The sequence below is a fragment of the Phlebotomus papatasi genome, chromosome 3 (genome assembly GCF_024763615.1).
Source record: "Phlebotomus papatasi isolate M1 chromosome 3, Ppap_2.1, whole genome shotgun sequence".
NCBI classification, from domain to species: Eukaryota; Metazoa; Arthropoda; class Insecta; order Diptera; family Psychodidae; genus Phlebotomus; species Phlebotomus papatasi.
The window spans coordinates 29,918,380-29,933,680 of NC_077224.1; the positions used below are offsets into that span (position 1 = coordinate 29,918,380).

The 15,301-nt window shown below is 30.9% G+C and overlaps 2 protein-coding genes across 3 annotated transcripts in view; one reads left to right on the plus strand and one right to left on the minus strand.

Annotated features, from left to right (window-relative positions):
* The first annotated feature begins 5 nt into the window (after nucleotides 1-5).
* On the plus strand, nucleotides 6-970 carry LOC129807589 (uncharacterized). The gene is made up of 3 exons (XM_055856969.1): nucleotides 6-477; nucleotides 539-631; nucleotides 709-970. The coding sequence occupies exons 1-3, from the start codon at nucleotides 90-92 to the stop codon at nucleotides 930-932; spliced, it is 705 nt and encodes a 234-aa protein (XP_055712944.1). The 5' UTR covers nucleotides 6-89; the 3' UTR covers nucleotides 933-970.
* A 5,967-nt stretch (nucleotides 971-6,937) lies between these two features.
* The window catches only part of LOC129807507 (serine-rich adhesin for platelets), a 29,662-nt gene continuing 21,298 nt past the window's right edge, over nucleotides 6,938-15,301 (minus strand). The window contains exons 5-6 of one of the 2 annotated variants that reach the window (XR_008752291.1): nucleotides 9,512-9,761; nucleotides 6,938-9,444 (exon numbers count right to left, since the gene is read on the minus strand). Coding sequence is in view for 1 of the 2 variants with exons in the window: in XM_055856808.1 (XP_055712783.1) it covers nucleotides 9,709-9,761 (53 nt within the window). In the remaining variant the exon portion in view is untranslated. Of the gene's footprint in view, nucleotides 9,762-15,301 lie in introns of both variants that reach the window. The other variant, XM_055856808.1, reaches the window with a different exon arrangement.

Below are 15,301 nucleotides of genomic sequence, written 5' to 3' on the forward strand. Positions count from 1 at the left end.
TTTTAGTTGGTCTCCCCGCTGTCAAAACAATCAACAAAAAGAGCGAGGTGTTGTTTTGTTGTGTTCGTGGAAAGTTTCCTTTATCAGAAATGGAAGGATTATCTCCAGAAAAAGCATTATTAATGGAAATTGCATTGGAACTGTTGGGTAACACCGTCTACGATGTATTTGGATTAAAACAAGACAGTCTAATCGATCTCTTCAAGGATAATGCTCTCTCTAACTCTAACCAAAAAAATGCCACAAATATGACGCCAACAGCAGCAGCTCAGCAATCTCTTTTACGTCCTCTTCCACAACGTGTGGTCAACCAAGAAATTCAGTTCCCAAAGACAATTCCCATCAATTCTATGCTCGATCAACAGTGTTGGAATACGGAAATGAATAGCTATCAGAAAGAGTCTAAATCTAGGCAGTTCATGCAATCAGGAAAGAATCAAGAATTTGTCAATACAATGCTTAAAAAAATTGAAACAGGTCTTTTAAGCCAATGATTATAAATTTCTCAATAGATTTTAATAAATATTATCTCACACAGAATACAACACTATCCTGAAATCCAGCACTAAACAGAAACAAAATTATTTTATGGACTTCTGGATGGAATCAGTGAACGATAATAAATGTCCAGGTAGATTATAATTAATTATCATATTATATATATACATATGTAGTATTTCATTTTAAAAATAAAATATTTGTTTAAAGACATTACAGAGGAAGAAATTGCTCCTATTGCTGAGAAGTTCTTCTCCATGGAAAGACAGAATCTCGAGAGACAGTGCACAGAACACAAGAATTCCATAATTAATATGAAGAAATCTGCAAGTAGTGAATTGGAGGTTGCAGTAATCCAAGAAATAACACATAAAATAGCTGCAGTTAAGAATAGGTTGGAACAATATCTTCTAAACCCTCATGATGAAACTTGATTTGAATTGAAAGAACTTTTATAAAGATAAAGAAGCTAGATGTATCTACTAATATTCTGGATGATACTGGACGTCTACATCTTTTCGCAAAGAATTTACAAAAAACTCAAATTAATTTCTGAAAAAGTTACATATCCAAGCCAATCTATGCAAACAAATTTAAAGGAAATAATAAAAGTAAAATAAAAAAAATGTTATATTGATTTTCCGATGGTACGGGAGACAGAAGTTATAGCCTAACTTGAAGGAATATTTAGGAAACCACTACTTATCCGTAATAAAACGCATACCTCCCTATTAATTGAAATATTTATCAACCTGGTACTATTTACAATTTATACGCGATGAAAACTTTCATTTCCTGGCTAATTTTGCTCCGGTCTCCTTTACTGTACAAATGAGCAGTAAAAAAAATCAGTTTGGTCGGAAAAAATCAAATTTGATCAGTAAGGGAAAGCAGGGCAACTTTGAATTGGGGAAGCTTTGAAATTGGGTTTTTTTTCTCCTATTTTTAAATGAAACTGGACCTTGTGATATAAAACCAATAATTATGAAGCTCAGTTACATCATGATAAGGCTCTATTAAAAATAGAAAAAAAAGCCCTAGGGGAGACTGGGGTAGAATTAGCCACCAAATGACATTTTTCATTGCGTATAAAATTTGTACAAAAAAAGTTTGTGTGAGGCTGATAAATATTTCAATGAATAGGAAGGGAAGTATATATTTAGAAAAAAGAGTAGTTTGCTCAATATACGCAGACACACTATAAGATACCACTATCTTATAGTGGTATCGTGGAGTCAAATAATAGTCACTAATGTCAAATACCTATGGAATTCAACAATAGAATTAATAGAAAGCCTCTTTGGCAGGAATAGGTGAATAAAATCCTCAGTTTACCTGTAGAAAAATACCAGAAAATTAATATAATTCGTCCAATCTGGACTTGAAGGTTCACTTTTTCACTGGTTAAATTAAACTCCAAATTTCACTTGATGTAAATGCCTTTTTATTGAACTTTTTAAATTGCCACACTTTTCGCACGCTTATTTCACTCTCTCGATGTAATCGTGGCTAATTCTACCCCGGTCTCCCCTTCTTCTAAGCTGCCATAATTCAAAGGTGCCTCACTTCCCCCTACGCAACGTAAATAATATAGAATTAAAAAATAAATAAATTTTAATACTCTTTTATGGCAATTACATCAATATGTAAAATAAAATATTGACATAATTTTTTACGCTGGTTTTGTGATCCAATAAAATCAAAATACAGTGCCCTCTCTTTAATCCGGATCGACGTAATCCGGACGAGTATATCGACGGTTACATTTAAAATCATTTTGAGGTCATGTATGCATGTGTCTTCACGGTCTTCACCAATGAAAATTAATTATCCTGTGATGTTTTTGTTTAAAAAATGAAGTTATGATAACATAGAATTCTCTAATTATGTCTTTTTAATCTTCTTTAAAACTTTTATTCTAATAATAATATTATATTTTCGAGACGTTGAACAAATTCAAAAAATCCATCCGGATTACGAAGCGGGCATCTGTCATATTGTCTCCCAATCATCCGGATTACAAAACGGGCACTGTAATCTATTTTATTGTCTCTTTATCAGTTTCGTTTAGTTGAGGCGCCAAGTTAGACAACATAAAAATTTTCTAAATCTCTACGCTTCTAAAGAGAGTAGCACAATCGATATAATCTCTCGATCGGTGTTTGTCCGTTCATCTTATCACCAACTCTATAAGAGATAAACAGGTAGAGACGTATGGGGTCGACTTATGAGACTAATGGGGCCCTACATAAGCCGACCTAAAGATCGTTAACCCGTTGTTTTCCCCACCCCTCCCCTTCCCGTCCAAAAAAAAACATTTTTTTTGGATTGCTCTAAAACGCGTTGTGCAATTTTTTACATTTTTAGATAGGGTAAGAGTGCCAAATTACGGCATAGTTGCATGCAAGCGTCAAAGTCTCAAGTTTGAAATGTAATATTTTAAATACAAATTGATTTTTTAAAATTCTTTCTTCTGAAAGAGTGTTGCTTGGAACCTTGTAAAGAGTCCTTATTTACTCTAAAATCATTCTTAATACATTTTAAAATTAATAAAAATATAGACATAGCTTTGGTGCCCTATTTCGTTCCTTGCCCTTCGGGAATTTTTCCAATATCTTTTTCACGTCATATCGTTTGTCGGAGCCACATTTTTTGTTATTCTTTTGAATTGTATAATCTCTAGAGTACGTAAAATCTAAAAGTTAATGGAAATTCGAGGAACAAAAAAGATAGCCGAAATTGCAAGCTGTACGGAATTTGGCACACTCACCCTATATTTTACAGATTACCCAGGCTAATTTTTTTATCCTTATATGGAAATACTGTTGAAGTATTCTTATAACGGTTTTTCAAGGTCAAAAGTTAAAAAAGTGTCTAGAGGACTAGAGTCTAGCAAGCTAGAGAGCGGATTTCTCAAGCAAATGGTATTATGCTTAGGCTCGTTGGAAAAGTCTTGGTATTTCCAATAAAACTGAATCGGGTCTCAACCGATAATGAACCGATTCAGAACCGATACATATTTTTTATCCAATGCCTGATTTATAAATCTGTTCAAATCGGTTGTAAACCGGAAATGAACCCGTTATGAACTAATAAGTTATTTTTGTCCGAAAATGAATTTTATTACTCTTAAAACTATTTTGGGGGATTTTTTGATTGATTTATAAATCGGTTTACATGGGTTGAGAACCGGTAAATAGTAAATTATGCAAAAGTACTCTTGCGATATCTTGCCTACCTATCAACAAGAGACTGCAAAAAAAATCATGAATATATTTCAAGACATTGAAAAAGAAAATTAAATAGATATTTTTTGGCTTTCAGAACCAGGCTCCCTTTTTAACTTTGCAGTAGACTCTCACTCAATCGGATCTTTTTCAATCGGGCGACAAATTTTGTTGACAATTTTCACGTTTAGTTATGAAGGTAATTCGCTCAAATTTGCTGTAGTTCTTCCTATTTTATCGTGATTCTTTATAATTGAGCGCTTTTTGTGGAATTTACAAAGGCTTTGACGCCCAATTCTATCGCTAAACCGGATGACATTTTGTCCCATATTCCCGATTGAGAGAGAGTCTACTGTAAAGTATTTACGGTTGTTTTCATCATTACGTTCTATATAGTTCTATATATATATTCTAAAAAAAAATAATTTATACAGCCCCGATAATGTACTTAAATATTGTACTGGGACATGAATCCATTAATAAATAAAAATAAATAAATAAATAAATAATAGTATCTTTATAATAAACATAAACATTTCATTTTGGGCCTTATCAAAATAAGTCAGAAAGAGAGCAAAACAAACTGAAATATTCTACAATGAAATGACGGTTCCACAAGATTTAACACAATAGCGTTAAACCTTATAATATAAAAATCAGCTATTTGTGGGCTATATTTTCAAAAGGCGTAGCACCAGTTTTTGAAGCAAATTTACGAATTAAAAGTTTACAAAACATCTTAATTTTACTCATTCCTTTCCAAAATGCTGAAAACTATAAAACTGATATTAATATTTTGATAAACAAATATTAAAAAAAAACTATCTCTTATTTTTTACAATATATTCTTTAAAATACACAGGCTATTTCACTTTCAAATTTTTATTTCCATGAATAGTGTTATCAAATGTTCAATAATGTTACAAAATGTTTAACCGTAGGGGAGACCGTGGTACAATTAGCCAGGGGCAAAATACTTAGCCAGTATCCCTATTATTTATATTCCTCATCCCTATTATTTATATTCCCTGAAATATATATAAGTCTGACCCCGTTCATCCTAGATCTTAGTAGCATTTTTATAAAATGTATGTATAAAATTGTAATTTTGATGTTACAGTTTTTAGCCCAGTATAATTTGGTTTTCTGAGTTGCTAGTCAAAATGCCATAGTTTTACTATGTTTCTGGTTTAATAAAATTAATTAAGAGATATTTTTCAATTGGATAATAATTATCTGATTTTTATAAGGTGATAAGCACTGAAACAGCCCTCGAGACAGATGTAGCCACTATTCCGTGGCAGGCTATAAGACTAAAATTACTACTATGTAATCTATACCTCGGATTGTCACGAATTTAATCAGAGGCCCAATTTTTGAAACTCTCACTCGCACCCGCGAGCTCTTTAGTGGCCGAGAGAAATCCACTCGCACACCCCGTAGATTCAAATCCTTCTGTAACGACTTCTTTATAACATAAAGAACTCGTTCCACGTACTCAAGAATTTCCGGAGTGTGCGAGTCAATTTCTCTCGGCCACTAAAGAGCTCGCGGGTGCGAGTGAGAATTTCAAAAATTGGCCCTCAGGTGTCAAACTTTGGAGCGCATTTTCTCCACTTCTTTTTACGATTTTTTTCAAATAAGGCAGGCCATAAGACGACCAATGATTTTCAGTAATACAGTAGTAGACTCTCGCTCAATCGGCTTATTTTAAATCGGGAGAAAAATTTTGTAGACAATTTTCACGTTTGATTTTCAAGCGTATTTGCTCAAATTTGCTGTAGTTCCTCTTGTTTTATCGTGATTCTTTATAATTGAGCCCTTTTTGTGCAATTTACAATGACTTTGACGCCCAAATCTCTCGATAAGTTAAATGACATCTTGCCCCATATGCCCGATTGAGAGAGAGTCTACTGTACATGGATAATTGTTAGATGAAAAAGTACTTTTGATATTCCTAACAATTTGTATGTGCGATTTGTGAATAGATTTTTTCAGGTCTTTTGCATCAGTTTAGACTCAATTATAAGAATTGCTTAAAAAAGTCGCCTAAAACATTTTCATTTTAGTTTTTAAGAAACATATATAGCACTAATGGGCTTCAGTGTATCAAGTGAAGTAATATTTGGTATCCCCAGTTTAAGATTTCGTCTGGAAAACTGATGGCAATTAGTACCTCAAAAATGGCACCGGTCTCCCCTATTTGTAGCATGCTACACAGCAAATCAACGATATTTAGAAATTTTTTTGAATAATTTCAATAGTACAACAATATTTATTGTTGTTTGATAATAAATTATTATAGCCATTATAGCGTTCTTTGATAATTTGCTTTAAGTTTAGGGTAGCTAAAAATGATTAGGGGAGACCAGGGTAGAAAAATTCACCAAATGAAATTTTTCATTGCGTGTAATTCGTAAAAAAATGTTTGTATGAGGCTCATAAATATTTCAATGAATAGGAAGGGAAGTATATATTTAGAATAAAGAGTGCTTAGAATAAAGAGTTTGCCCAATATTCCTTCTCAGGCAAACTATAAGATACCACTATCTAATACTATACGTGGCTAATTCTGCCCCGGTCTCCCCTATAACGAAATTTTCAGTTTTCAGGCTTTGCACACATTCTGGCTTGAAACATTTCATCTCTTTCTCGTAGTCCTTTAATGAATCTTACCAATCTATGGCAATATATATTAATAACTAGTTTTAAGTAACACATTTCCTGAAAAAATAGATTAATATTGATTTAAAAAAAAAACAACTTGATTTTTTGCCAAGTATTTGTGTATTTTAAAATAAAACAATTTTGTTTAACACAATATTAAGATATCTATTCAACAATATAGCTTAGATTTTACCTGTCCACAAACAAATCTACAAATATGATTCTTTTCATTTATCGTAATAATTATATTTGTGTTTTATTATATATATAATATTTTATTTATAATATATATATATAGGTATATTTTTTCTTCATGATATAATGCGTAATTACAATTTACACGACGACTCCTTCATTCCTCAATCTTCTATTTTTTTTCGTCATTTTTCTTTTATCTTATTTGTTTTTTTTTTTATTGAGAAATAATTTCATCAGTAATGTGACTTTCTATATTAGTAAGCTTAATTATTCATTTTTTCTCAGTTTTTTTCATATTTCATGTTTAATATTACACTAATCTTGTTTATCTTTTTTTCCTTTCTATATTTAGACTTTAACAAATCGTCGTGCGTCTTATCTGTTAGCATTCTTATTAATCCATATATGTGTAATTTATGTATAATATATATATATATATATTTTTTTTTTCTCAAATATTACTAAATAATGTAGATGTGAAAAAAATAAAATACAGTAATTAGTTGAAAAATAACTAAACATATTCCCTCGCGACTTTTCCATAACTCTGGCTTTTCCTATTATCCTTTAATCTTACAGTTATTGTTGTAATGGGGGAATCATGCAGAAGATTGTAATTTCACTTTGCTGCTTTCTTCAATGATGCTATTTTTTCTTGAATTAATGAGAATGTTGTCTCAGTTCTTGTTTTATTTATTTTTTTTTTATTTTTTTTTTCTTCTAAACTTGTCTAGATGTGTCACACGCACACGAAAAAGAAGCAAAAGTGAATTTCTGTTTTACTTGATTTTAATTAATTAAACTTATCTTTAGATATGATATTACTGTAAAATTTAAATTATTTTGAAAATAACTCATCACTTGATTCATATCTTGCGTTACAGTTTCACTCCTTTTCCATTCATACACTGCATTTCACTAAATAAATTATTTTTATGTGATATTTCTTTTTTTTTTGCCTTGTTCGTGTAATTACTGTTTTTTTTCCTCTCTCTTTTTTTTAAACTTTTCTTTTGCAAGAAAAAAAGTGTACTTTTGCATTACACTGTAAATTTATTATTTTGTACACTAGAACCGAATTACTTTCTTCACTTAGTAGTATTACTTTCAATTTCCTTTTTGTTTTGCAAATGAAAATGAAAAAGAAAAGTATATTTCATAATAAGATTTCTTTCATCAATAGCCAGTATTGTTGAGACTAGCTGCATATTTCTACAAAATAATATAGAATATTTCTCTAATAATGTCTGTGATTGAAAATATTACAGCCGATATTAATTTAAATATTTACAAATTCGCAATTCAATCGCCCATCCACATTATCATTTTTTTTCTCTTCCTAATTGTTAGCTTGAGAGAAATTTAAGCTGAAATATGTATGGATTTCAGACCAATTATAAATTAAACTGGGACTAAAGTATTGTGTTTTTCTTTCTTTTTTTAAATTAATTCTTGTTTTACAAAATATCATCAATTTATTTTGCCCATCATGCATTTTCACATCATAAGCAATAAAATATTATTTACACTTAAATTAGAAAATGTCTAGTAAATCTATCATCATCCACCATCGAGACACATTCATCGCATTCATTCAGAACGATTAATCGCATTTAAAATCAGAAGTTTCTTTTTCCACTTGTTACATAAACAAGATCATTAAAAAAAACAAAGAAATTAATCTTTCTTTTTATACCTCTAATGACAGTATTATTCCTATTTCCTTCCTTTTTTTTCCTTTCATGAAAAATTACTTACTAAATATATGTGAATTCTCTACAAATTTAATTTCAATTCAAGGTTCTTTATCTCTCTTTAAGTGTGTGAATGTGTTTTTTTTAATTTTTTTATTAGAATTTTTTAAAATATTTTTTTTTTATGAAAAAAATTGCGTTATGTTTCCATTTTCTATCCATTCTCTACACTTTCACTTTTATCAAGCAATCATCAATCACTATTGTTTAATGTAGATCTTTCTCCAATAAAACAGATTTTTTTTTAAATTGTGATGACAAAAGTCATGGCTAGAAATCAGAAAGATTTTCTTTTATTTTGCTTTTTTTTCGCTTAAATATGTATACTGTGAGGCAAAAAGGTCTCGAGTTTTTGTTGTTGTTGTTGTTTTCTGCTCCTCTAAAGAAACGCAATCGAAATGATCAATTTTGGAAATACAGTGAAGTTTTTGAGTGTTGAGAAAAAGAAATAATTCATGTCGCTAAACATGAAAAATTTCACTCTTTCACTCCTATACTGGCTATTCAAAGAGAAAATTGTGATTGAAAAATAAAGAAGAAAAAATAAATAAAGAAGAAATTCATTGACAATGCCTATACAAAAAAATGCAATAAGAATTTATTTAAATAAAATCTTTTTTTTTTTTTGTTAATATATATTTATTTCTGAACGATATTCGCAATATTTTCATTTTATCATCTAAAAGTTTATATTATTATTGTTCCTTAATTTTTTTTTCCTATAATTTTATCCTCATTTGTGTTTATATAAAAATACTTCTTGAAATATTGATTTGAAAATCTTAATCAAATTATTACTTTACATTTCATGTCATTTGTGTTGTTTATGATTTTATTTATTTATTTTTTTTTAAATTTTTCTTCCATCGGCATTCCCCTATTTCATTCTTCTTCTGCAATATATTTTTCTTTTCCTTTTTTTATCTGCTTCAATGTACCAAAAATACATTTTAAGACACTGTTTTTATATCTTGTGTGTTAATTTTTCTTCTTCATTTCTAAATATATATGTATGTATATATATATATATATTTCTTTATTTATATAATATCCAATAATCTCTTATTACTTTTCTTCTTTAATTTCTCAATATTGTGTCACTAAAAAGAGAATTTTAAGTGTTGTGTGGGTGTATGTAGTGATTAAAAAAAATGGGCATTATCATACCTTTTTTCAGTTAATTTTTTCTGCATTATATAATGGTTATTGTTTGTATTGATGCGCCTTACTCAATATAATGGAATAGCCAGTATTGATAGTCCAACGCTATCATCTGATGAATCGTAAGCGTCCAAACTGTAATCACCACTTAAATTATGATCCGGTTGCGCCTCCACTGTTGTAGCTGAGACGCAAGGTATTGGTCACTTGCTGTCGCGCGAGCCTCTTCGCCGCCTGTTATCAGATGCATCTAGACCTGTAAGTTAAACAGGTAGCTTTATTAGTGATCTTGACATTCATCAACTCAGAAAAGAAGATATTATACGAATTTTTTTTATATACAGAACGTTAACACACTCTTGCACGGAATATTGTCATTTTCTCCCAGGTTTAAAGGAGATTCATCAGCAAAGCTGACCATTAAATTAATTGTCTTTTGATCATCTTTGTTCGGTTGATATGCACCACAATTAAAAAATGATTAATAGTGATAAATTTCTTCAACAGTAAAATGTTATAGTTCTTTCAAAATCATTTATCATTCTCAAGGGTACCCCCTCAAACCATTCATCTTTTCTGATATATCAAAAAAAAATTAAATCACTTGCAAGAATTGTTTTCGAAACTAAAAAAAAAGTGATTTTAAGTTTAAAAAAATATTTTTAATAAAAAGCCAGTGATAAGCCTCATTAAGCTGATGGTAGGTGTGATTTTTTCATTGCTAATTCGGATTGGGGGTAAACTCGAACTTCAATCGAAGTTCCGATAAGCTTATGGTAGCTGAGATTTATTACAGGTAACCTCGAAATGCGTGCAACTCGAGATAGATAGATAGAGACCTCGAACTTAACATCCATTTAGAGCCTTCTTTAGGCTTGTGATATGCCAAGTTTCACTTGAAAATGTAGAAAATTGTAAGAGAAAAGTACCAAAAAAAATCTGAAAAGCTTTTAAAGCCCAATATCACGTATCCTCAAAAAATTCCGCGGTCTGCGAAAATCCGCTAAAAATTTTGTGGTCCGCGAAAATTTACGCGGTCCGCCAAAGTCCGTGATCCAGGATGATTCGCGATGAATTCCTCCAAGTGCACTACATGTTATAGGAGAGAGAGTGGCATCATATGCCGGATTTCCCGCATGTTCCCGCCTTGTGCATCTGCCTCCATTTTGTTATGCGAAAAATTCAGAAATGGAAATTTCTTAATTTTTCATTTTTTTTTTATTTATATTCAAATAGAAATATCTCGAGAACTAATATACTGTCACTTACGTTTTTTTTTTTAAATTTATCTACACAAAAAGATTAAATTTCAACATTTTAACAAAAATGTAAACAGGGGTTCCCGGTCGAAGAGGTGTCCATTTGACCCTAATTTTTGAACTTGGGTTCAAAATTCCACAAATTTTTTTTATCGCATTCGAATCCTGTGGTCGGCCGGTTCCTTAACTCGACCAGTGGAATTATTTATAGAATTAGATTTGCAATAATATTCTTTAGCCAGTCTAGCATTATAGAGCCTATTGTATTATACATAATGCGAATCTAAATAATTCCATCGGCCGAGTTGAGGAATCGGTCGACTTTAGGGGCACTTAACTTTAAGTGTAGGTGTAGGACCACCGGCCCTATACCTGTACGTACACTGAACGGAATGAGAGTTAAAATTTGTTAAAAATTGGTTATTTTTGGAGATAAAAAGAGATTATTTACGAAATTAAAGAAAAATTTCATTAATTGCGTCTTAAATGGTGATAAAATTAACAAAAATTGTTTTTTTACGAACTAAAAAAAACAACAATAAACTATTTCTAACAAAAATTTGTTCGTTTTCTCTTTTTAACAACATTTCAACAAATTTTAAACATTATTTGTTGAAATAAGTTTACTTGAAGCACTTGAAAAAAGAAAAACTAAAAATGTTCGCATCTGAATCGGCAACTTTTGTACGAATTATTACACTGCTGATAGCTTCATTCGTTTCATCTAATGATCTTGTGTGGAAATTTATAATAATTTTGCAGAAAATAGTAATGAATCTTTTAAAATTTTCAGTCAGTGAAAACGAAATTGTCCAAGTGAATAATCTCGTTTCTCGTCACAATAAACTATATCAAAAACTTTTTAAAAAGAAATTAAAGCCGAAGTATCACTATTTAACACACTATGCTCTCATAATTAAGCAAAGCGGACCACTCAGACCAATTGCATGTCAAAGATTCGAAGAAAAACACAAGGATAAATATTATGCGAAAAGTACAACATCTCGAAAAAATATATCACTTTCTCTGGTAATTAAAGCTTCTTTGCAAATTTCTGACATGTTCTTTAATCCAAATTGTAACGAAGATTTTAAGAAAATTGAACCAATTGGAAACCCCATTATTTTGAATTACAATGATCTTGCAAAGAAAATCTGGTATGAACATTAAGCACGAAAATAAATCATTAGAAATTTACGAAAAGATAAAGTTCTACGGCAAGACTTTTTCTTGAAAAAAAATAAATAAATAAAAATCGGTGCCTCATATTTCAAAATCAAATGTTCCAAACTGAATTAAAATTTGACAGACACCGAAACCATTATTATGTTGGTAGGAAGATTAATAATGAAATTTGTCAAATGATTTCAAACTTCCCAAAAAATGTAAAATTTATAATGTAAATATAAGGAAATATATTCAGTAAGATTGAAAATGATTCTTTTATTATAAAATAAAATTAATTTAAAATTAAGAGACATTTAAGAGGTGCATAAAAGGGTTTTTTTTAATTGTTATTTTTTGATAAATGTTGTTAAAAAATTGATAAATTTAATCACTTTGTAACAATATTTAACAACAATTTGATTAATTTTTGATATCTAATATTTAAACAACTTTGGAGATTAAAATTTAAAAAAAAAAGCAACAATTACGTTGTTTAACTCCAAAATAACAAGTTTTGTTTAATCACTGTATGGGAATTAACAACTTTTAACAATTTTTTTTATCTCCTTTTTCGTTCAGTGTATAATGTTAGTTATACACATACGGCCTTTTTAAATTATCACCGCTCCGCAGCTTAAATGGTTGAGGATGTCAACTTCCGGTCTTCGGTTACCCCCAATGAAAAACGTTACCTCTAGATGTTTTTCCCCTTTTCCCCATACCCCCCCCCCCTTCCCTACAAAACCATTTGATATTTCTCAAAATTGGCCCATCCAAAAATCCCATTTCACCTGCTTTGGCTCGCTTCAGGGAGGTGAGTGATCAGATCACCAATCAGTTCAGATCGGTTGAGAAGAAGTAAACAGTAAATACTGCGAAAGTACTTTTGAGATGAGGGGGAGCTCCATGGTGCAATTGGTAAAAGCGTTCGGCTCTTGGGTGGTGTGACCCCTGGCTCGACTGTCACAGTTGTGAGTTCGAGTCACGCCCAGTGCAAATGATTGAAGCATCTGAATGGACAATTTTCTCGAAACATTGTAGGGTAGAGTAAGTACTTTTCGCCACCTTAAGGGTTGACACCCTTATAATTCTTATACTTTTTGTCAAAATAAAATGAAATTTTGTGTACAAGTGCTTTGAAGCATTGTCTCTCTATTGAACCAGGAGACTTCACTGGAATTTTTGAGGATCTATTTGAAAAAATACATTTCCTGCAACAAAGCATGTTTCAGTACTTTTCGCCACCTTGTAAACACTTTTTCGGCATTATTGTGTAAACACTTTTTCGCTACTTGTTTATAATTGAATTTTAAGAAACAGCAGCTTTTGAAAACCCCTAAAAGTACACGGCACAGTACTTTTCTTATTTAACACCGATACCAGACAAGTATAGGGTGTCCCAAAAATCACGCAAGATTTAAATTTAGCGGCATTTCTGAAATAAAGGTCCACAACGAATAATAAATATACTACGTGACAGTTTATAGATTAGGGTTTTTAAAAAATCCATCACTAAATGCCAGACCAACGCGTTTTTGTTTAAAAAATAATTAAATAATTTGTTTCGAGAATTGGTCAGAAAATTGATTTAACTTCGTCAACTATGAAGAGTCTAATTGAAAAATTCACAGAGCTGAATCAATTGGGGAGGTTAAATACACTTGCCATCCAAGAACAAGCCCTTCAAATGATTAATAATATTGAAGCAGTGTATTATCTGAAAATAAAGCTGATTAAGCGTTACTGTTACTGGCGTTCGATATCGTGACATGATGACCGAGTTTATGAAGCTTAAATTGGAGGATTTGTTCACTAATAAATTAATTAATTATGAATTAAGACACAGCACTGTAATGCAATTCCTCCATAAGACATTTCCTAATTGTAATTTTCTCTATTGGTTGGTGATTAGAATTGGTTCCTTAGATCATGTAATTTTAGACCATTACATTTTTTTATTCGGTTATTCGAAGGCATGAGCCTAAGTCAACAGGCCTACATCCACCTCTGTGCATAAAAGGAGAAGTTTTAACACTGCATCATCGAAATTTAGGCACATTTGTCCAAAAATGTCAGGGAAACCTTCGACGAAAGGATTCATATGCCAGCAAAGCTATGGAGGTTAATTACTGGATGCGATATTTAATACATAAACTCTATCTTATGTACTTTATTTTTCAATTAAAAAAAAATTGTTGAGAAAAAATGTGTTTCTTATTTAATTTAAATATTGCGTAATTTATGGGACACCCTATATAAGAGTATTTTGAATGATTTTTTTGCACATTTTTTATTTGCGATAAAAATCAATTGAAAATTACACCTGTTTCAACTAAATTCCACGAGGTGCGCCACTTGTAAAATGCTTGGAAAAATGAGTGGCGAAAAGTACTTATACAGCCCAAAAAAGTAAGCCCTATTTCACCGCATCTGAATTACTTTATTTCTTTGGGAAAACATTATTAAAAAACATATTAGAACAAAGTTTAGTTAATAACAGATTGACTTTCAGTGAAAAAATATCAAATGCTGTACAGCAAAAACATAAAATCATGCAAGACAATTTGTCTGAGCATTGACAAGTTTATTAAGTACTCCATATTTTTTTGGTGACTGTTCACCTTCTCAAGAATTTCCTTAACCCATTCCTTACCATGGTATTATACATCATACGCAAATTGAGTGATTTTAGACGATTTATTACTGGGTAATTAATATTCGAATTGATGTCGGGAATGGTTTTTTAGTTACCCCAGTCCTTCAATGACTTGGAAAAAATAGCCCGACAGAGATAGAAATACAATCTGTTGTTCTTTTTTCGCTTCGCGGAAAGTCATGCAAAATTTTTGCTCAAAATGGCGGACTGAAAATTCGACATCCAGTCGAATTTGTTAAAATTGACCTCCATCCTCTTTCCTGATTTGAATTCTGGTCGCAAATTTGTTTTCATAGATAGTTACCCTATCTAAATCAATATAGTTTGTAATGAATTAATGCACAGAATTTAAATTCAGTGACCGTTAAGACCACGGCTCCCCGCGGCCCCATAATAGATAATTTTTTTTTATTTTCAATAAAATCATGTATTAATCAGTAAGAATATAATTGCAAGATATGAACATTCTATCTCAAGAATTTCTTGTACATTGACTGAATGGGTTAATTAACTTGCAAATAATCTAGTCGGGGAAGCACCAGATATGGTTTTCTGATTCGTTAGGCTACGGGTCACGAATTAGTACTCATTTTGTAGTTTCATGAACTCAATAATTCTCTTAAAGCGTGATTTTAATTTAGATGGTGAAAAAGTACTGACACTACCCTAATCTGAATAATAAATTTGTAAACTGAATAATGCACAAAATGGCCA